The 22831-nt window shown below is 37.9% G+C and overlaps 1 protein-coding gene across 1 annotated transcript; it reads right to left on the bottom strand.

Moving 5' to 3' along the window:
• Positions 1–1888: 1888 nt before the first annotated feature.
• Positions 1889–22441, bottom strand: ruvbl1 (RuvB like AAA ATPase 1). Its single transcript, XM_003217725.4, has 11 exons — positions 22212–22441; positions 20410–20496; positions 17603–17735; positions 15368–15519; positions 13666–13755; positions 12722–12871; positions 11866–11929; positions 10239–10437; positions 7663–7765; positions 3484–3575; positions 1889–2383 (listed from the first exon to the last, which is right to left on the bottom strand). The coding sequence occupies exons 1-11, from the start codon at positions 22350–22352 to the stop codon at positions 2224–2226; spliced, it is 1371 nt and encodes a 456-aa protein (XP_003217773.1). The 5' UTR covers positions 22353–22441; the 3' UTR covers positions 1889–2223.
• Positions 22442–22831: the final 390 nt, after the last annotated feature.

Consider the following 22831-nt stretch of genomic DNA (forward strand, 5'->3'; position numbering starts at 1 on the left):
TTGTAACCTCAGGGTAGATATATGCTGGGGAAGCAATTTTGCCTGCCCACAGATGACCTATATGTTCTTCAGGCCATTTCAAAGTTCTAATGATTGCCTTCAAAGCCTTCAATGTCTGGAGGTTCAAAATATCTAGCCTAACCTGTATACTTCCAGTTCCCAAATATCTAAAAGGAAGGCTCTCCTCTGCATCCTATGGTCAAAGGTTATAAGTCATAACTGAATCAAAACTGTGGGACCTTCTTTCCCAGACCTGCGCATTAATTGTTGTCTACTACTAACTGACTTTACATTTAATTTAGATTTCATCTTTATTTTGAATTGTTTTTACCTGCTGTTGTTAACTTTGTGGTACTGTGTGTTTAAAGCATTTTGATTATATATGATGTAATCACTTCTTTCTGAGGAGGTTGATTATTGTGGAACTGAAGAGTACGTGTTTTTCATCACTTCTTTGAACATGCAAACAGTTCTGGGAAGACAGCTTTGTAAATGAAGAGCACCAAAGCACCATGAATTGCATAATGTGTTTTCAATTGCAAACGTTGTGATTATTTTACAAACAGTATTTAACTGATGTTTATCCCTTTATAGTATTTTGAGTTTTCATATATAGGCAGTCCCTAAGTTACGAACATCTGATTTAAAAATGACTCACAGTCAAGAACAGAGGTGAGACAACAGGAAGTGAGTGAAATCTATCCTTAGGAAGAGACATTCACTCTTGGAAGAGCTATCATGGAGAAAAGGTGTCTTAACTGAAGCTTTCTCACCAATCCTTGTTTTCACAAGAAGTCAATTTTTTTTCCAAATCCAATGATCACAGGGAGAAAAAGTAAGGTGAAATCTTCTGAACAGGGGCACAGACAGCAAAATAATCACCGCATGGGGTGTTAACCCTTTCCCATGCTATCCAAAGCATGCATGTGGTTGTGGTTGTTTGTGTGTATGTGTGTGTATGTATGTATGTATGTATGTATATATACATACATACGTATACACACCTGTTCTGACAAACAAATTCAACTTGTTCGTACCTTGGGGAATGTCTGTATTGAAAATGTTAATGTTTTTGAAAGGACTGTATTAGAAAATGGTAAATATAGTTAGGACTATAAATAAGGATACACAGAAGATTTGGAAGTTCTTCTTTTCCAGTCAAGTTCAAAGGTTTGGGGGCTACAGACATTGCCTTAAGTCTATTTAATACTCTGCAGGCGCCCAACTACAGGTTTAAAAAAGATTTCTACTATCATTTTACTATCATTTCAGAAAAATCTCTTTCAATGCAAAGTTGGCAGCACAAACACCACAACTGAATTTCACAGAGGTGTACTAAAATTACATGAAATCATAAAGGCATTTCAAATTATCCAGCTTCTCCAAGCCACTTTTCTCTGTACTTCTACCTGACATAGACTAAGAGAAAAAGAGGAGGAAGGGAGGGCTTAAACTAAATGCCCTACTAAGAAGCAGTCCACACCACCCAAGCTTCATCTTCCCCAAATTGCAGAAAAAGTGATCCCACCTAAACATTAGGAAGAACTTCCTAACAGTAAGAGCTGGTTGACAGTAGAGGTTTTTAAGCAGAGACTGGATGGCCGTCTGCTGGGGGTGCTTTGGTTGTGTCTTCCTTCATGGCAGAATGGAGTTGGACTAGATGGCCCTAGGGGTCGCTTCTAACTCTATCATTCGTCTGCAACATCACTATTTAATGTGCATCCCTATTTTAAAAAACTCAAGTCAAGTGATGCTTCAGTTTTGGTTCCAGAAAATTGAAAAGTAGGCAAAAATATATCTTGACTATGTTATTCTTTGGTGATGAGACTATAACTGAATAAAATGTTCCCACTAGTAAGACTTCTTTAAGCAAACAAGTCAAACAATAGACAGTTTTCCAATTACTTTTAATACAAAATTAAAAGAGCACAGATCATTACCTGCTTATTTTGTATAGTTTAGCCATCAAATCTTTATGAATGTATGCCAACATGCATCCAGAGATACCCAAGATTACAAACACTAGGATGCTACAAGAGCATTAGCTCTCATCTGAGTAACAGAGAAGACAAAAGATTCTACATTTTGTCAGAAAATACTATTTTGTTATTTAGGAGCTTCTCACGTTCAATGAAAGGTAAAATTTCTCTTAGCTGTTTTCTTCCAGTCACTGGTTTTGAGTTAATACGAAGATCTGAAGACTATAAAGATGAACAAACGTCTTCACTTCATATATTTCTCCTGCTGATCAGCCAGGATTTTTGCTGAGGATTTGGCATCATAGAAGAGTTCATTTATTTCTTCGACATGTTCCTTCTCTATGCTGTCTTTCCCATTTATCTTTGCTAGCAGATTTGCTGGGGTGAGTAACTGAACAGCATACCTAGAGTCAAATTATAAAAATATGTGGGAAATTTAACATATAACCTAGAATACAGACCATACACCAAACGAGCAGCCATATATAGTTTTCATTATGAATACATAAATCTGGTCTCCAGAAGTGTCTACTACATTTTGTATGGTAATTGGAAATATTAAATATTTAGACCAACATCCCAAGATCTACTTAAAGTACACCCAAAAGTTTGACTTTTTGCAGTGAAACACGCTGCAATCTCAGCTTACAGAGAACAATGTGAATTCTAAATGCAATATATGATGTGGAAGGACAAACTTGTTTGAAAAAGAAAACTTCAGAATCAGTTTGGCTACATGGTAATAGTTGCATGGTGTTTTACATCTCATTCCTCCAAGCTATACTGACTAGCACCTATCTGCATGGCACTTAACTGCCTTGCAAAGATTTGCAGCATTTAAGATTTTAATTAAGATTTCATACACAGTGTTCCCTCACTACTTCATGGTTCGCTTTTTGCGGATTTGCAGTTTTTCAATAAACTCTATTTAAAGAATATTATAAATCATAAAAAATTACAATTTACAGCTTAAGGAAGGGAGGAGGCGATTTATCAACACACGATTGGTTGATAAAGACTTAAAATAGTGTATAACTACTAAAATAATGTATAAATATATAGCGTCCCCACTTCACGGATTTTCACTTATTGCGGGTGTGTGTATCTGTTAAATTTTGTGCATTAATAGTAGTAAAATGGGTGACCACTTTCAGTGCAGAAGTGTATTATGCCAACATAGAAGGAAAAAGACTGCAGTGAATATGAAGGAAGTAATGAATTGGACAAATAGGCTGCTTGGAGCCAGATGTTGTATGTCTTCCCTTGCCACTGCTGTACAACCCTGGAAACAATACAACCACAAGCATCAACAGGAATTTATCCTGATTGTTGCCCTGGTGAGAATAATTAGTCAGATTTGGAGTTTTATCAGTGATGAGGATGAAATATTCCACCAGAAATGCAGTATCCTTCACTGGTTACTCTACAGATATCTGTCCATGCCCACATTCATGGTCTCTGCAAAAAATGTCGAAACTACCATTTCATAATTCTCAAAGCTTACCTTAATGTTGTTTTGGTGCCAATTTCTCCAAGATGATTTAGTGCCTCTTCACTAATATTAATACTTTCTGTTTGGGCTCGAAGTTTTATGATCTAATAAAAATATGACAAAAATATATATGTAACTGTTTCTGTTTTTCCAATCCTTTCTTAAAACTGAGCGCACAACATGCAATGATCTTCTATATACATAAAATATAGTTAATACCAAAGCTATGTTTACTTTAATTTCTAATTTTACGGCATCTGGTTGAGAACAGGCACCAAGGTAGGGGCTTCTTATAGTGACAAAAGGGAGACTATTTGAGGACATTGATTTAAGCTTCATTTTATTCCCCAAATGTGAGAAAGATATGGTCTGTATATGATTTGAGTGAGAAAATCAATGACCAGTAGTACTCCAACTGGAATATTGTATAACAAAATTCCCTTGGAAAGTACAGCACTTCTTTTGCTAGTCAAATCCATAGCAGATGTTTTAGCCTCTTGACAAATAGGACGGAAAAATAAATAAATAAAAGCTTGTAAGGTTCACCTGCCCCACAAAAACCACTCAGATAAATCTAATCTATCAAGAACAGTCTCCAGCTTGTACAAGTTTGAAGATCTTTGTAAACTTGAAGACGAAGAAGAAGAGTAAGATATCGCCAATAAGCCTGAGCACACAGAGCTGTAACAAAAGTGGCACTAGGCTCCCTGCAGTCCGTATTACCAGCTGAGTGATAAGGGGCAGACTGGATAATGATGTTGCGTTGTAGTGTTAAGATAACTCTGGAACTGCGAGTCTCATATAATACAGGTATTTTTCACTTTGGCAGCTTTGTAAACAAGATATCAAGAAGCACTCCTTTAAATTAAAGCCATAAAAATGCACCGCGGGAATCAGTGTGTGGAAAAGAGGGAGGGTTGAGCACAGAACCAGGCTTGACATAGTAGTTGTGGGCTTTTTTGTTTTCAAAAAAGAACATTGCAATGTGAAGTTACTTTTGGAAAATGTGTCCATATATCTATCCCCAGCTTCAAACAATTGGCTACTAATCCCATCTTCCTATCTAAGACAAATGCCTTGTCTTTGATCTAAAGAATTGCATATCCTAATTGGATCTGTATTTGTGGATCAGCACATGACAAGCTCAGGAAAGTTTTCAAAATAGTAATAGTTAAGAGCATTGGTTCTGCTATTCCACAAATAAATCAAGAAATTAACTCACTGAATACTGTTGAAATGAACTCGTTCTTTAGGAATTACAATAGAGACTAATATAAAATCTGAAGCTTTGCAAAAGATGTTTCTGTGTCATGCATACCTTTTTGTGTGAGAAAATGAATAAAGACACCAAATCCAGTTTTTAAATCTACTGTAATTTCTGTACAGTAAAATGTTATTCTTAACACAGTCAAAAGATTTTGCTATCCTGTCTTTCAGATCCATGTACAAAAATTAAGTATCAATATGAATTACAAGAGCAACACCATTAGTAATTTGTAAAGGAAGTGGACTGTGTTGCAGTTCGAAAAGTTCTCTGTGTGTCTAATGGTGGGGACTGACTCTGGGAATCGAAATCCAATTCTTCATATATGTAGGATTTTCCAGAACTGTGAGAGGTAATTCTCCTACCTGCATTAAAAGGAAAAGGATAAACTGGCCAAATGCAAACCCAAGTCTGGAAGAAGTCTGCATTGTTTTTAAAAGAATGAACCACTCTGATCATACATCCAAATTAGCATTCCGTTAAAAGCAATGGCAGATGGAAAGGAAAGCCCCCAAGAACCTAAATGGGCACCTGAGTGACCTAGAGCCACTCTTTTTTGATTCAAGTAAGATATATTTTTGGAAGCATCTTTGTTTGAATGGACAAAGTGAGGAATTACAGACAGATGGTGGAGAGATGGGGAAGTCCTTATTTTTCTCTTGCATTGCATACAAGTATTACCCAACCACAAGGGGAGAATTACATAAATACATATTCATAATCTAAATATTGTCCAATTGAAATGGAGACATGGGAGAACCTGTGAAATGAAATTGATCACAAACAGACTAGATATTACTCTATGAAACTGTGAGTAAAAACCAGAGATATCTACCTTTAAGTCAATAAGGAAGTTAGAAAAATGTGCCAAGATTTCCTACCTTTAGCATATTTTTAAGTAGTCTGAAACGACACTACTCTTAACTCTTTCTTACAGAGAAACGAGTTCAGGAAGGAGGCCCAGTGTCACTGAAGTACTAAATACTATTATATATCCCACTTAAAGCAGGAGCTGGTGCTTCCATACAATCAATCCAGCAGTGATTCTCTTGCTGGTGAGTAGAAGTTGATCAAAACACAGCTCACAATCTAAACCCTTTCAGCAGTGGACAGTTCCCATATGGAAAGATTGAGGGTGGTCCAATATGATACACAGTTTATAATAACATATCTAAGTTAAGTAACTTGAAATAGCATACTGCTATCTTTCCCTATCCTTTGTGTCCCTGAAAGAGCAAGCCACAGAGTCAGTGACAGTGAAGTAGCCTTTGCTGAACCTTCAGAATTCTGGAAAATGGCAGAACTTTTGAAGGGTCTTATGCTAATAATACAGATTCAATCTCATTGTACATTTTTTTTCCTCTGGCTGCCTAAGGTGTAATCTGCATTAAGGTGCTACAGCCATCTTGTTAGGTACACAAAAACATTCCAAGTATGTTTTCTTTAAAGGGGGGAACATACTGAAGGAAATGAGGCTTTGCTTTTATGTTTATATTCAATAAATGCCTCTGCTTCACCTTGGCACTTATCCAGCAGCTGAGACTATTATCTAGTGACAATGCTTTCCGCCACTGACGCTATCTACTAAATAATACAAAGAATTGACATGATAAACCGTAATGGCGCCTGTATGGTGTCTGTCCACGGCCCTGAGACACTAATGAGAGGGGATCTTTGAAAAGATGCTTCATTATAGCACACAAGGATTATAATCATATATTAATATCCCAAGTTGGGCCTGGGCCTCACAACAAATGCCTGGAAATTTAAGACATGCATGCTAAGTTATTAATGCTAAAAAATTTACTGGGAAATGAAAAAATACAGGTTGAGTAGCACTTATCCAAAATGCTTGAGACCATAGCATTTTGGATTTTGGGGGGTAGTGTTTTAATATTTGTACATGACATGATACCTTGGGGCTGGACCCAAGTCCAAACCCAAAATTCATTTTGTGTTTCACATACATCTTATACACATAGCTTGAGGGTACACACTGAACCTCCAGAAAGCAAAGGTGTCCCCCTCGGCTACCCATCTGGACATTTTGGATTTGGGAATTTTGGATAAGGGATGCTCAACCTGTACTAGCAAACTGGTCTTCCTATACCAACTATAAGATTAATATAAAAACACGGGAATAAAGCATACAGAATTCAAAGCATAGAGAGAAGCTGGATATCAGGATGTAATGATTTCATACTGTCCAAAATACTCAAATGGAGTGATGTTATTCAACTAATGTAAATTAAGCAAAGAAAAAGCTTAATGCTTATAAAGATTATTATACCCCGTCCTCTCTCCCCAGAGGGACTCAGGGTGGTTATGTATTTCAGAAAAACATATAAAATAACATTTTAAAACTTCAAACAATATTAGGAACTGTAAACAATTTTTCAACATGTTAAATAGTGAAAATATAGTCTGATATAAACTGAAATCAGTTCAACATATTAGTTTGCATGGAGATTAACGTTCAGCAGCTTTCTACTGGTTCTATTAATAATATTTTGGCTACATGATTTTGAACTATTGTGTATTTTTGAATTATTAGGATCTGGAGGAAATTATGTTTTATTTCTGCCTTAAGTCACTTCATTATGCTATTCAATTAGCTGAGTATGTGACAAAAAGTAGCTAATAAACTGTTATTTAATGAAATAGCCACAACTTTCACAATATCTTACAATGTAAAAGAAGTTTAGCTTTATACTTGGTGCAGCTCTGGTCTAAGAAAAAGCCTTGCTGATGTAAAATTTAGTCAACAGCATACTGCAAAAAATTAAAATATATAATAAAAGAGTAAATTTTGAGAGCAGTCGTATGTTAATAGCAAGGATCCAGTTTTATTTCACACTGGTCACCCCCCAATCCACACGGTTCTTGACATGTGCTCCCATTCCCAATTTTACACAAATAAAAATTACCTGCTTCATTTCCTGTGGTGTATATAACATAGTTCTAATTATCATCACTCTGTCCAGAAGATCCAGTGGTATCCCATGAGGGGAGATTATATCTTCTGTACCTCTAAAAAAGTATGAAGAAAAAGTTTAGGCCTTTATACAGCATCAGGAAAGGGGAGGGAGAGGTTTGCCTCCAACAGACTTAGGCAGGGATATCTCCTGGTACTCTCAAGGGGCAAGCTTGTAAACCCTGCATCCACTCCTCAAACTGGAATGGATCATATTACTCTTAAGAGCCCGAAATTTGGATTCAAATTACTGAAAAAGACTGCAGAAATCACCTGTCATCTCAAGGTATCCTAATTTACAGTTTTAGTGCAAATATTGTGTGCCATTTGCCTGATGGATGCTCCTGTCTCCCAGCCCATCAGAATATCTTATCTATGTAAAACAAGAAAATGATTTCGGAAAACTTCTCCATTAGAGGGCAGCCGAGCTTCATCAGAAACTATTTCTCATTTCAAGTGATTATTTTTTAAAAGATTCTACTGGGGGCAGGGAGGAAGCCACAAACTTGACAAAATAGTATTTTAATTTTATTTGTTTCTCCTTTTCTCCCCCCAATTTAAGTGTAGAGGTACCCTTTCCCAATAAACAGAGTACTGAGCACCTATATTCCCTACCACAATGATATGCGAGAGTGTCTTTACAAATCAGCCATAGCATGTAAGAAAATTAAGTCTACAAGTGTTTTCACTATATGGGTCCAATATGTATTTTGGAAAAGCAGAATTAAATTTCATTTTGGAGGCAACTGAAAGTCACAATCATGCTACCTATATAACATGGGGCAAGGCTACTTGTCCTTGCAACTATCTATGATGTGCCAATGTAATTCTTTTTGTCTGAAGACTGAAAATTTCCTGTAGTTGTGTGGTTCATTTTTAAATAGCACATAATCTTAATAACTATAAAGGCAGACAAAAAATGGAACATGTGGTCAATGTAGGCATTATGGTCTGACAACTGATAAGCCACGGCTCAAAATGTGTGGAGAGAACACTGTATCTTGACTTTTAAAAAATTCAAGATGGATTATAACATGCATTATGTGTGATAGATGCCAGAGGAAGGCAGACTGACTGTGTTTCCTCTCCACTAAGAACTGTGCAAAATGAAAGCAGCCAGTCCTTTAGGACACACCATCTTTTCATAGTGATGCAAAGTAATATAATACTATTTATCCACTGGTTCATGTACGCTCACTTCTTTCTCTCAGGACCTTAAATGTGGAAGAACCAGTTAAGAATTCCAAAAACAGAAAATGGGCTAAAAGTCAAGGGTGTGGGTCAAGTAACAATGTAAACAGAAAAAAATGATGGATATGCAAACAAAATATATCTGACTATTAGAAGTTCCATAAGATTTACACAACAGCCAGGCATACCATTTTTGGTGGATACATCTGTGTGTATTTTACTGAGACACCAAAATACTATTTTGCAGCGACTTAACTAAATTATTCTATTTATTATCTCAGTAGTAGTTGTGTGCTCCTACATTAGACCTGTATCTCTTATTCCAAACATGAACATTTCAGTAATTAGAAGGGGCACATCTTACTGTTTGACATGCTTGCTGTAGTAAGGTGGTACAAATAGCAGAAGAATTGAGTAGTCTTTAATTTTCTACTGGATTATAAATCTTAAAGGTTTTTTTGTTTTAATTATTGTATATGAATATAAAAACCACCTACTATATTGTTACTATTTTAATGCAGTGTTGATTCTCTTGACTGCCTTAATAATATTAATGATAAGGTTACCTATATGGTGAAAAGTGAAATACTTAAATTAGCAGTTCCAGGGGAAAAAATGCTATAAAGTAGATATAGAGAAGAGATGCAACAATAAAAATCTGAAACAGGATGGATATTTGAAGGGTTTCATTAGCAGATTTAAGTAAAGATCCTAGTAATACTTGAAAGTCACCTATTTTATATTTAGCTATTAATGAATATTATGTAGGATAAGGTTAAATTTCTAACAGGGAAAGTTAAAACTCAAGTAGGGAACACAAAAGTAAAACTTGTTCATAGGCAGAGGAGTGCAGCTCACTGGAAAAATAAAACCAGTAAGAAAAGCTACCAGTAAGAAAAAAAAACCTAATTTCGTTCATTGAAAGATAAGCCTGAACTAAGATTGCAACACGGAGGGAGAAGTTACAGACACAGCACAGCCAGTTATTGCGAGTGCTAAAAAAAAGAAGGATCTTAGCAGCACTACTCAAGACTATTTCTGGGGGAGGAAGAGCAAAGAAAGTGTACAAAGAGGGAAAAGGGAAATCTGGAAGAGAAACTGCTCTTGCCAAGAAACTTACTAATTCTTGGTCATCGCCATGTGTTTCCCCTGCAGTGAAGCCCTTAAGCAGCCCTGCAGTCGCAGATATGGTTGTGACCCATCAAGATCATTATCACAGATGTATCAGCATCAGGGATAAAAAGCTTTGGAAGATCATACCTCTTTGTGCTGAAGCAGCTAACACTGAGGCTTATGGGAAGACGAAAACTGTGCAGGACTAAGCTTTAAGGACTGTACCTGATTACACAATTCCCCCGGTTAGAAGCAAAGATGACAATCGGTGCAATAGACGATTCCAGTGCTCGGTGCAAATACGTGAAGCACTCAATATCCAACATGTGAACCTCATCCACAAAGAGCACTCCAGGGACTAACTCCGCAATGCCTTGGTCAATGTATTTATTCACCACTTTGTTGATCTCCCCTCGAAGTTTGTCTAACAGAGGGAAAACCTCCAAATTAGTAACCTTCCCAAATGATTTATTTTTGAATAAAACTCCAAATGTAACTGATAATGGGAGAATGTCCCATTTGCACCATCTTACCAGTATCCTCCTCTGAACCAAGAAAGACCAACCCCACTCAAATCAAATGTATGAGGAACATTACATTTTAGTTTAGTTCCTTTAAAATGAAAGATAATGAGATAATTATTTCTCACAATTATGGACTTAAGTTAATTACCGCCCAACAAATTGTTTTTAGACAATCATTTTAGAGGAAGTGAGTTTATTTCCAATAAAAAAAAATTAAAAGAGGGTTAATAGCGAAATAAACATTTCAACTACTGTATTTTAATTCCCCAAGCCTACATTGTTTGCTATCTACCAAAATACATTTTTCTTCCAGTTTTCTGTACGAGTCCATTCTTGGTCCAGGTCAAACTTCATTCTAGCATTTTGAAAATGACTACTAACATATTTTCATGTACTAGAATTCTAAATACAAGCTATTTTACATTACATATCATAACTTAAGACTTGAATCCTATTAGTAGTCCTGTAAAGAGTAAAGAGTGAGTCCCTTTAATCATCACTTATGAAATCTCACTGACTCAATCAGTCTACTTTAATTTGGAGCATCAAAAGGATTCAGGCCTAATATGACAAATGTAAAATATACTAACAATAAAAACCCAAGGAAGAATTAAAGAAAACTTCTAGAAGAAAAAAATGCCAGTAAAATACTTTGGGAGACCTTTTGCTGCTCATCCCTCTGGAAGTTGGTTGCAACCCAAGATACTCTATAACCTCTATGTAGTTTTTAAAAGGCTATCTACTTTAAAATGGCTATCTACAATGGAAGAGGGAAGCGGAGTGAGTGCCCGCTGTTAACTCCAGCTTCTGCCAACCTAGCAGTTTGAAAACATGCAAATGTGAGTAGATCAATAAGTACCACTCCGACGGGAAAATAACAGAGCTCCATGCAGTCATGCCGGCCACATGACCTTGGAGGTGGAGATGAGCACCAACCCCGAGTCGGACACGACTGGACATCAGGACTTTACCTACCTTACAATGTTCATTCTATTGGAAGACTAGGCTAGTATTCAGCAGCTTCAACAGCCTCTTTAAAAGTCTGAACATGGAAGCCACTAACTGCAACTGGTCCACATTTCTACTGAAGTATAATCTGAGTTTTGCTTTAGAGATTTTTAGTCACTCTATGGCAAAAAACCAAACAATCATTCCTCCCAAATCCATCTGTTTTTAGAGGTACTGGACACTAGAACATCTGTACATTTGATTACTCTTTTTTTGGCTTCTTTTTAAATAGGGGCAATCTTGAGCACCTAAAAACACCAAGATACTAATTTACATATAAGCAATGCAACAATGTGAAAAGGTAGCATTTTTGTCTTTACCTGTGATTTCAGTCTTTTTAGGCTTCATCAGCTGTCCCATCATGGAGAGTATATCCTGCCCACCCTACAAAAAAGAAACCAGGAAGTTAATGTATTTTTTAAAAAGCCACATTTAAAGGCATGTAGAATATAGAAGAAGAATCAAGAAAATTATAATCCAGTGTAAAGGTTCATTTCAGGTGTTCAACAACATTCAACTTTAAAGTAATGAACAATTATCTTGAAGAAATGAGTGTCAGAGTTAAGAGACTTCCAGTCAGTAGTGGGTTAAACCCTTGTACTGGCAGGACTGCTGACTTGAAGGTTGGGTTGCTGACCTGAAGGTTGTTGGTTCGAATTAGTGGAGAGCACGGATGAGCTCCTTCTGTCAGCTCCAGCTCCCCATGTGGGGACAAGAGAGAGGAGCCTCCCACAAAGATGGTAAAAACATCAAAACATCCAGGTGTCCCCTGGGCAACATCCTTGCAGACAGCCAATTTTCTCACACCAGAAGCGACTTGCAGTCACTCCTGATATGGAAAAATGCCTTCTTTCAAGCAGTTGATTTTCTTTGGGTTAAGTTCACAATAGGTCTCAAGCTCTTTCAGTATTACATATGTTTTTCATTAATCCTTCTCAAAAATTTCAAACTGCAAGGCCAATGATCAGAGATAACAGGAATTCAAAACAAAGTTTGAGAGCCATGGCTTTAAAGGCTCTTATGCTTTTGAAAGGCTGACTTAGAAAGCAATATTGGAGCATTCTTTTATTGTAGCAGTAGGGCAGAAGCACCTGCCCTACAGCTGTTTCCATAAGGAAGGAAATATCAATTAAGATTTCTACATGAATGATTCATTTCATTAGCAGAGGTCAGTACCTGGGGCCGGGCATTGGCGACATCCAGGTCATGGAGAGTAACATCCTGGATAATTTCTTTCTTCTTATGTACATCTCCCTTTGGCAAAGGCACATATTCTTCCGCCTCAAGGTCAAATTCTGTTGCATAGGTGTCACACCTGCCTTGCCTCTGTGAAGAAAAATTTGGAAATCACATACACTATATTTATAGTTAGTGTTATTGCCAATACTCAGAATGACACAGAAATGATAAACAAAGGTCTTGTTTTACAATTGCATTCCTGACAGGTTTTAGCTGATAGTTCTGAAAATGCCAGGTTTGTCCTTGGGAAACGAATGGCTGATTAAGCCATGAAATTCCACTAAAAGCACTGAGTATTTTCTTTATTCTTCCAAATGCACAGAATTCTTGCTAAAGGACAAATCTAGTAGATTAGCTAGAGATTGGAGAAACTGTCCCAGACTCCTCTGGAAATGGATGATTTATTGTTTGATACAAAATATTATGCCCATCCATTTAACACCAAGTATCTCTCTACATTACATTTTAAATCAGATAGAAACAGCATGTTAACTAATGCCGCTTTCCCTTTTAGATGCATATATCTTATGGCAAAAATACTAGGGAGATAAAGATTAAAGCCTCTGTGCATTTCTTACGAGCACGACTAAAATTGTTTCAGATGTTCTCTATATATTTCATATGAGCACATCCAAGTTAACTTCCAGTACAAAGTTAGGTACTAAAATTAATGATATCATATTCAATGCCGCTGTAACTGGAGTTCCCAAACTAGATGACCTTTCTTGTGAATCAATCACCCCTCTTTTAAGGTGGCATTCACTTCATGCCAGAGGAGGGAAAAAAGTCCCAGTTTTTCTTAACAGAACTTTGACGAAAGATGGGAAGCCCTGTCAAAAGGCACTCTATATCTAAGGTGCAACTGCTTTCCTTGCTTTTACCTTGACAGCTCCACTGTTTGCTTCAATGTAAATCACATCACCAGCTTCTACTCTTTCCTTTTGCAGACTTTCAAAGATGCTGGGGTCCAACTAGAATCCAAGAGTTGTTTAAAAAAAAAAAAAAGACAGATCATGCAGAAATTCCAAAATAAGAGCTTCCATTAAAAAGTAGAGTCGGGCCTGAATCCTGTTTCATCTGTTTCTTTCATGGTTTTGTGCCATTCCGTCCATTTGGATTGCATGGAACAGCACAAACCCATAGCCCTTCTTACAGTGACACCAGAGGCAATTGAAATGACCAGCTTCTGGTCAAAGGAAATTTAGCATAATGCCAAGTTTTTAACTTTGTTGTTTTTATGTATAATAATTGTATTCTCAATTTACTTCTGACATGATAAATGAATAAATCAAGACAAAGTTTTTTGATTGAGTAGCAGTAGATTAATACAATCTGCTGCCATTTTTTCAAAAGTTTGCAAATTGGTACTGTAATATTTATTAGATGTGAATGTTACCAGTAATTACGTATGAACTTAGCCACAACACAGCTGATATTACTGTTTAGTGGTACTATACAAACTATGCACATTGGTTATAACGGCATAAGCCTCAGGAGAGCAGGCATCTCATTATTAATGACTTCTCTTCTTTTAAGGTGACAAGGTAGGCAGATACTTCTTGCCAATTGCATAGGAATGTCTACCCCCTCCCTAACAAAAATATAAGGAATACCAGTAACTGATTTGTGTGGCCAAGAGAAAGAGACACGGAGGACCAATTACCTCCCAGGGCTTCCTGGCTCCAGAGGAGAAAAGCAGGTGGTGGATTGCACTTTCTGGTTTTCCTTGCCTCAGAAAAGGATAGACCAGGAGGGGAGGATGAGGGAGTAGTGGTCAGTGCTGCCTAAACGCAGAGGAATCCAACACAGGGAGAAGCATTCTATGTTTCTGCCATGTCTTCCCCAAGCAAAATCTAGGGAGACTGAAGGGGAACCGAGTGCAAATAATAGTTCCTTGCCAAACAAGGTGTATTCTGAGGTAAGTCTGTTTGACTTCAATGGAACCTAATTCCCAGGTAGGTTTGTACAGAGGGATTGAGCCTTCTAAACAGTGAGCAGCTGTTTGCATCACCCTGGCTATGGTTGACTGGAACTGAAGTCCATCATCAGAAAAACGAGACACTTTTTGTGGGGACTGGAACATAAGTGAATTGCGTGCAGTTACGTGACTCCAGCTTACAAAACTATATCTACTCGAAAGGTCAGGTTGTTGTCTGAAACAAAAGTGGGCAGCATTTAGCCATTCCAGTGATCAAGCAATAAGCTATCTGTAGTATCTGGGAGCCATGTGAAAGGATAAAAATGCAACAACAGACCAATAAATGAATGTATGATAGATAGCTTGGCGGCAGTGAGAAGCTTCCATGTTAGTGGAGAGGTAAATTTTTCTAGGTTTCAGTCCAACTTTAAAGGAGCTGTCCAAAATAGTGAATTTACTTGCAATAAGGTTCCATGCATGAACAGTTCCCTTAAAGTTTGGATTAAAAAATGGATCAGATTTACCTCCCCCATTGTCACAGAGGGTTCCAGTTACCATGATGAAATGTAATACAGGACCTACAGTCACCATCCCAGTTCCTTTATTCAAAAGATAAAGAAGCACCAAAAGCCTAAGGAATATGCAAGAGAAATCAACATGCTTACCTTCAACTGTTTGGTTCCTTTTGCAGTTTTAAGTCCAATAATGACATGACTAATGGTTTTGCCATATCCCCCCATGGGGTTTTCAGTCTCACATGGTGTTAATTCTGTGACTTCACCTTCATAAACTTCTTTGGTTTCTTTAATCCTCAATCCTATAAAATATTGATTATTTAAATTTAACACATTTCCATTTTTACACATTTACACAAGCGCCCCTTGCGCAGAACCTGTACTCGATGGATTAACCAATGGTTCAGCTATTCAGCCAGAAATGGAAAAGAAAAGCACAAGACTGTAAACTTTGGCAAATGATAGACTTGCATGAAGCCCAAAGGAGAGGATTGACGACAACTCAAATAGAATAAAATGTAACATTTTCATTATTATGAAATATTCTTGAAAACTGATGTGTAAAGTGATCATTGTTACTTAAAACTCTGCTGTGGAAGTAACAAACTCTGACAAATTTTATAAAGATAACTGAGAATACATGGATATTATGTGCATTAACAGAGGAGAGGGACTTCTTAGTGGTTGCTCCCATGAATGGCAACTTCCTCCTTGGGAAGACAGAATGGGTCCCACCATGGCTTTTGGGAGGAACTGATTGCAAGATTTTTAATAATATGCTCTTCTGCTGTTTCTTCTGCTTTTAAAGAAGAAAAACAGCAAAACAACATATCATGTATAAAAAAAATCTGTTCATTTTTTACTTATATATTTGTAATTGCCTTTATCTGTTTTTGTTTTCTGTAAGCAGTATTGAGTCCCTGTTTTGGGGTAAAGGTAGGCTAGAAATTAGTGAATGAATACTACTGCTGTTACTACTACAGTAGAGTCTCGCTTATCCAACATAAACGGGCCGGCAGAACGTTGGATAAGTGAATATGTTGGATAATAAGGAGGCATTAAGGAAAAGGCTATTAAACATCAAATTAGGTTATGATTTTACAAATAAAGCATCAAAACATCATGTTTAACAACAAATTTGGCAGAAAAATTAGTTCAATACGAAGTAATGCTATGTAGTAATTACTGTATTTACGAATTTAGCACCAAAATATCACGATGTATTGAAAACATTGACTACAAAAATGCGTTGGATAATCCAGAACGTTGGATAAGCGAGTGTTGGATAAGTGAGACTCTACTGTAAATGCTTTAATTATAACCTGTGCAAGGTGAATCAGACACAAAATCCAACAGATTGATATTAAAAAATATATATCTTTCACTAACACTAAATACTTGTTTAGGAGCATCTCCATGCTGGCATCTAGGGAATGTGGAGTACCAACAATGTGGCTAGTTGTTAAATTATTGTTATCTTTAGAAATGACAAACATGGATGACGCAAATTTCAACTGCCGGTTCAAGTTTCCAAATTCGACAGGAAACTTCATCACATCAAGGAAATATTGCAGACTGCGCTCTCTCCATCTCTGCACTCTCTCCCCCTCAATCCTGCCAATTTAACTGTAACTTGAAGACCACAGATGACTGAAAGTCTCTTTTCTACAGAAATCAATGGGACACTCTTTTTCCAGTTGCAAAGACTGATAGAAATGTTTCTTCGCCTTAATGCCATTGAATACTTAGATGAAGCCTGTAGTAAATCATGATACAGAGCCCAGGGGAATTAAGGGATGTTGGACACAATAATAAAAACAATTAGGCTATCTTTAAGCAATCCAAAGATCTGGAAGGGACAGTTTCATCAGCTGTCAGCAGTAAGTAACATAGGAAGACTTTAGATGCATGTTTTGTTGGCAAATCCAAATGTTTCTCCTGACAAACTGAAACATAAAACAATCCAGCTGATAAGTCCAGAAACACTAAAGAGAAAATTAACCTAATCGGGAGGCTACTCATCTTGTTACTACTAGATCTTGTACAAACATACTGACACAAGATGAGTAAAATGCTAGCATAGGATTCTATCTAAATCTGTCCCATCTAGAGTGATTATCTTGAAATGAACTGTGTTTATTTATCACAACAAGCTTAAACTCCGCAGGCCTATCCTAGGAAGAAATCAATGAGATGCAAGATTATATTTATTTCAGTATAGCTCCCCTCCCAGGTTTGCATGGCCCTGAACCCTTGGGAGAGTGCCCATCCCTGCAATACACTATTTTTAGGAGTAGTTAGGAGCTTGTGAAAACTGTTATACATTACTCAACTTAAAAATAGAAATATATCTCAATAATTATTTTATTTTTCTACAATACTCACCAATTGCTCTTCTGAAATTTTCCATCAAAACTTCTGTTTTCTTTATCTCAGTAGAATATACCTCACTTCCAACCATTGGGCAAAAAGGAACTTTGCTACCCAATTCCTGTGCAATAGCTAGCGCCAAAGCAGTCTAGAAAAAAGAACAAGACAGCACCATACACCCATATTCCAAAATTTTGGTAATTCAAAATAACATTAGAAACAGGGTATCCATAAAATACAAGATTTGTCAAAAATGTTCTACTTTGGACTCAGTTTCAGCAGTGGGCAAGTGCCCCTCAAACAGGCAAAAACACTTCCCAATATAAAAGTTTTCATGGCAGTCCCTCTCAGAAGAGTGAATTGAACTGACACAATATTACTTCTATTTGCGATTTTCAGAGGGACTGTGATGAAAACGGAGGAATTTTGTCATGCTGGGAGGCGTGCATTCTGTTATCATCCATAATTTATGGGTTTCTTCTATGGGACCTGAAATGGGAAAAGCTGGTTTGTTGTTTTCTCCTTCCTCAGGATGAGATAATATTATGTATTAAATGTTTCATTCTGCTGAAATTGAGATTGCCAAATTGCAACATGTAAATAAGCTTTAGGTGATACAAAACATTGTGATGACAAGTCATTCAGAAGACTCTTTCCCCATCCACTCGCCTATATACTACTGGCCAAGGGGACACTGCTGCTAATGAAGCTTTGGATGACCCTCCAGGTGCCAGTGTGCCCTCTACATCCTCAATGTTGGAATCTACTACACTGAGAAATGTTTAGATTTAGTGTATGTGTTCAGGAAATGGACCAAAAAGCCTTTTTTCTGGCTTACTTTCAGAGTTGTGGTGCTTGCTGCTGTTTGAGATTTTGTCTAAGACAGGTTGTAGCTGCTTGATTATGTGTTTTAGCTGGGATAAAAGAGAGATAAATTACTGTATACAAATGCAATCCTTGGCATGTTTACTCAGGTGTAAGATTAAGTTCAATGGGACTTGCCTCCAGCCAAATGTAAAAGGTTCAAGTACGTACATTTCACTGTATCTTTCTGTTCTTTACATTATCCCCAAATATTACAATACAGTCATGAGGAAATTGTGAGCCAACTTAGGCTTCATATAGCCCTCCCTCGCATTTGAAGGTTTCTCTTTCGCAAATGTGATTATTCACAAGTGTGTAGGTTATGAACTCTTCTCACCCCACTTTTTCTAATGCATGTTTGTAGGAGGCCTATGGCACTCGTGGCTTTTCCAATTGCATGGGAGATTTGGGTCCCTAACCTCTGCAACAGGGGGAGGGGGCTGATTGTATATAGATATAAATTCAGCACATAAATGAACACATCCCTCTATGTTTCAATTCACAAATGATACTAGCAGGCCCCAGGATCATATTAAGATTTCCCACAACCTATGTTTTCTTATCCTATGATAAGAAGGCTAACTGCTGGAAGACGGTTGCCTCCAGGAATGTCAAAAAATTTACATATCAAGAACAGCAGCAGCATAATGTATGTGAGAAGGTCATTTCATGGAAAATGTCTTGCATAGGAAACTACAGTATGATCAAAGAGGTAGAGTTTGGGAGGTCAAGAAAACTACCACTTTTATGACTGGGGGGTTTCAAAGGAAAAAGACACCATCTTATTACATTTATATTTTTTAAAACACAGGAATACTTTCACATACATTCAATATTGTTTTCATGTTAAAGGTTTTTAAAGAGATTAAATTCCCTAAAGGCATGAGATTCTGCCTGATGTTGTAAGCCAGGAAGGGTCAGTGTGGGTTAGCGCTTGGAAGGGAGACTGCCAACGAATACCAGTTGCTGCATGTTATATTACAAAGGAAGGGACTGGCAAAATTACATCTGAGTATTCCTTGATTTAAAAAATCATCTAAGTCATGGGGTCACCATAAGATAACAGGCAACTGGAAGGTACACACACAAATACATATGTGTATTTCTGGAATCTGAAAGCACACTGATGTGCAGTATGCTCATTAAAACTGTAATCAGTTTTCTGTTGTTATATGCCTTCAAACTGACTCCAACATATGACAGACCAATGTTAGGATATTCTTGGCAAGATTTATTCAAATGATGTTTGCCATTACGCTCCTCTGAGGCTGAAAGAAAGCAACTTGCTCATGATCACCCAGAGGTTTTCTATGCCTGCACATCTGCAAAAAACATTTCACTGTTTCTTTTTATGCTTGTATGTACCCTGTTTCCCTGAAAATAAGACATCCGCTGAAAATAAAACCTAGTAGAGGTTTTGCTGAATTGCTAAATATAAGGCCACCCCCGAAAGACCTAGCAAAGTTTTTGTATGGAAGCATGCTCACCAAACAGAATACCAGAGCATGCAGGATTGGTAAATATACGTACCATAGATTTTTGTACATGGAAATAATGGTAATAACAAGAAATTCTTGATAAGATTCACAGTTTGTCTGATTATGCTGGTTTGTGATGACAACTACTGTACAGTATATAATACATGTTCTTTTTTTGTTCAACAATAAATGTGAATTCTTCTTCATGGAAAAAATAAGACATCCCTGAAAATAAGACCTAGCGCATCTTTGGAAGCAAAAATTAATATAAGACACTGTCTTATTTTCGGGGAAACACGGTAATGAGTCTGGGGAGGCAATCTATTGCCACTATCTACACTTAATAATGTATAAATACATACAGCCTGCTGTCAATCAAATATACATGTATTTAACATTCTCATACCAAAACATCAATATCATCAGTACTTCTAACTGGGAAAATACATTTTTCACATAAACATTATTAAGCAAAAATACTTTGCCAGTTCCAGGAGGTCCTGCTAATAGCACAGCTCTGCCAGCCATCTTCTTGCTTTTGATCAATTCCACAATAACACCACATGCCTAGAAAATCAGAACACTACAATTAATAAGAAACACATCTGGTTACATTCACAAGTAATTCTTCCACAAAAAGATTTTGATCCAGGAGATTTCTGCTGGTGAAAGCAAGACATCTTTGTGTGTATATTTTTTTCAAACTGTAGTGCCCAGTTCTTAAAAATGTGCTCTGGAAGCCTGAAAGAGTCTCTGAAACAGTAAGGCAGGTCGCCTCATGGACTGATGATGAAGACAGGAACTGAGGAAAAATACAATTCTCCCTCAGCTGGCAAGAGTTTCCTGAGTGAAATAAAAGCTGAATCTAAGCTGTGATTATTAGTAGTATTTCCTCTGTAAGTTTGAAAATTATTATTATATAAACCAGATTTTATTATTCCCCAAATATATAGTAATGCATGACTCCTTATTCAATACTGTATAAGCAAATATCAGTCTAAGTAATCAAAATGTACCCCTCTCTAGTTGAAAAGTTTTATGGACAGTGTATTCCTGCTTCCAAGGCTATTTGCAACTCTGCAATGCTGATTAATAGGAATAATTTCTCTCTGGCTAAGCAGTTATAGCAATACTTTACTAATATAATGAATACAATTGAGTCACAATTGTGAAATAAGTTTATTTATTTGGAGTAAAAAGCATTGCATAAATAAATAAGTATAAAACTAATAAAATAAAGGGAGCATAAGCAGCTAAATAATTTTAGACCAAAATGGACTACAGCAACTGCATTGTCTGTAGCTTTAAACATTTTTCCCTATGTGCAAGAGGTAGTGCATTGTGGGCAAGAACACAGATTCTGTTTGTTCTGCTCCACAGTCTCACAAGGAGAATTGTTCTAGGTAGCGTCATTATGCCAGGTTGTCTTCTGATCTGCCAACTCCACTTCAGAGTCTGTTCAGGGACTTCCTAGTTGCCCATTCTTAATTTGCATGATCCCACCCACTGCCTCTTTCCTACTCTTTTCAACTCTGTCTGCATAACAAACAGAGCAGAACTAAGCAGCAACTAAACATACTGGAGGAGTACGGGGGATTGACTCCACATGATGGAAGCTGCAGTTCACCCTGCATTAAGTCACCACACAGTGAACCCCACTGAACTGCATTTGGCACACAGAACCATGACCAAAGAAAAATGCAAGAGGGCTTTGGGGGAAATTCACCTTGATTTACAGTATATAATAAATGTTAATTTTTTTGTTCAACAATACATGTGAATTTTTCTTCATGGAAAAATAAGACATCCTCTGAAAATAAGACCTAGCGCATCTTTGGGAGCAAAAATTAATATAAGACACTGTCCTATAAGACACTGTTTGGGGAAACACGGTAGACTCGAGCACATTTGCCCAACATGTCAAATTTTAAGTATTGATAGCGTTTTAAGGATGTTAATCTGCCATGATGTGAGTTGTAGTACACCCACAAACTGATGCACTTCCGCCGGGTCCCCAAGCTAGTAAATAAATAAATGCGAGTGTGGAGAAGAGCATTTGAAATAGAACTCCTCTGTAATACAAAAACACAGGCCTGGGCAAACAAATTCTCTCCAGGGGTTTTGGACTTCAACTCCCACCATTCCTAACAGCCTCAGGCCCCTTCTTTTCCCCCCTCAGCCGCGGTCCAAAACCCTTGGAGAGGCCATGTTTGCTCAGGCCTGCTCAGCCCTTCCAAAGGTCCGGCCTCTCTCCCTCCCCGCTGGCCCCGAGGCCTCCTCACCTCCCTGGCGTTCTCCTGCCCGACCAGCCCCGCCGCCGCCGCCTTGGCCGCGCCGCCTTCGTCCAGACCCAGGCCCTTGACGTGGCTGTGGGCGGCGATGCGCTGCGTCTTCGAGGTGCTCTTCACCTCCTCGATCTTCATCCTCGACGCCTTTCCCTTCGCCTCCGCCCCACGCGCTGCTCACGGGCAAATGTGCCGCGCGTTACCAAGGCTCCCGGCGCTCGGGTTCCGTGTCCCCGCCCCCTTCGGATCATTGGCTGCTGAAAGCGAATGCTCCCTGGCCGCTGGACAAAGCGGCTGTCACTCAGTGTAAGCCCCGCCTACGCAAGTTTCTTGGTGCTACGTAGAAAGATCTCCGGTGTTACCCTGAGGCTGAGGAAGGAATGTACCGGGCGAGAAGACGCGAGGACTTGAGGCCCGTCCGTTGAACATTTAGCATCGGGCCATTTAAAGGTGCATCTGCACTAGAATTCCGGAGCTGTAGTTTTACCAGGCCTTGAGCCTTCTCTGCCAAAGAATGCTGGTGCCTCACCAAACTACAAAGTTTCTAAGTCGTTGTCGAAGGTTTTCATGGCCGGAATCACTGGGTTGCTGTGAGTTTTCCGGGTTGTATGGCCATG

The sequence above is a fragment of the Anolis carolinensis genome, chromosome 2, assembly GCF_035594765.1.
Source record: "Anolis carolinensis isolate JA03-04 chromosome 2, rAnoCar3.1.pri, whole genome shotgun sequence".
NCBI lineage: Eukaryota > Metazoa > Chordata > Lepidosauria > Squamata > Dactyloidae > Anolis > Anolis carolinensis.

What these genes read in the sequence shown, in the direction of transcription:
- ruvbl1 (XM_003217725.4), bottom strand. Translation starts at nt 22,352, where the DNA reads ATGAAGATCGAGGAGGTGAAGAGCACCTCGAAGACGCAGCGCATCGCC. An exon ending in CAAACAGTGGAGCTGTCAAG is followed by an intron (nt 12,872 to 13,665) that starts GTAAAAGCAAGG and finishes TTTTCTTCACAG; the next exon opens with AGGCAAGGCAGGTGTGACAC. An exon ending in GGCACCAAAACAACATTAAG is followed by an intron (nt 2,384 to 3,483) that starts GTAAGCTTTGAG and finishes ATTTGACTCTAG; the next exon opens with GTATGCTGTTCAGTTACTCA.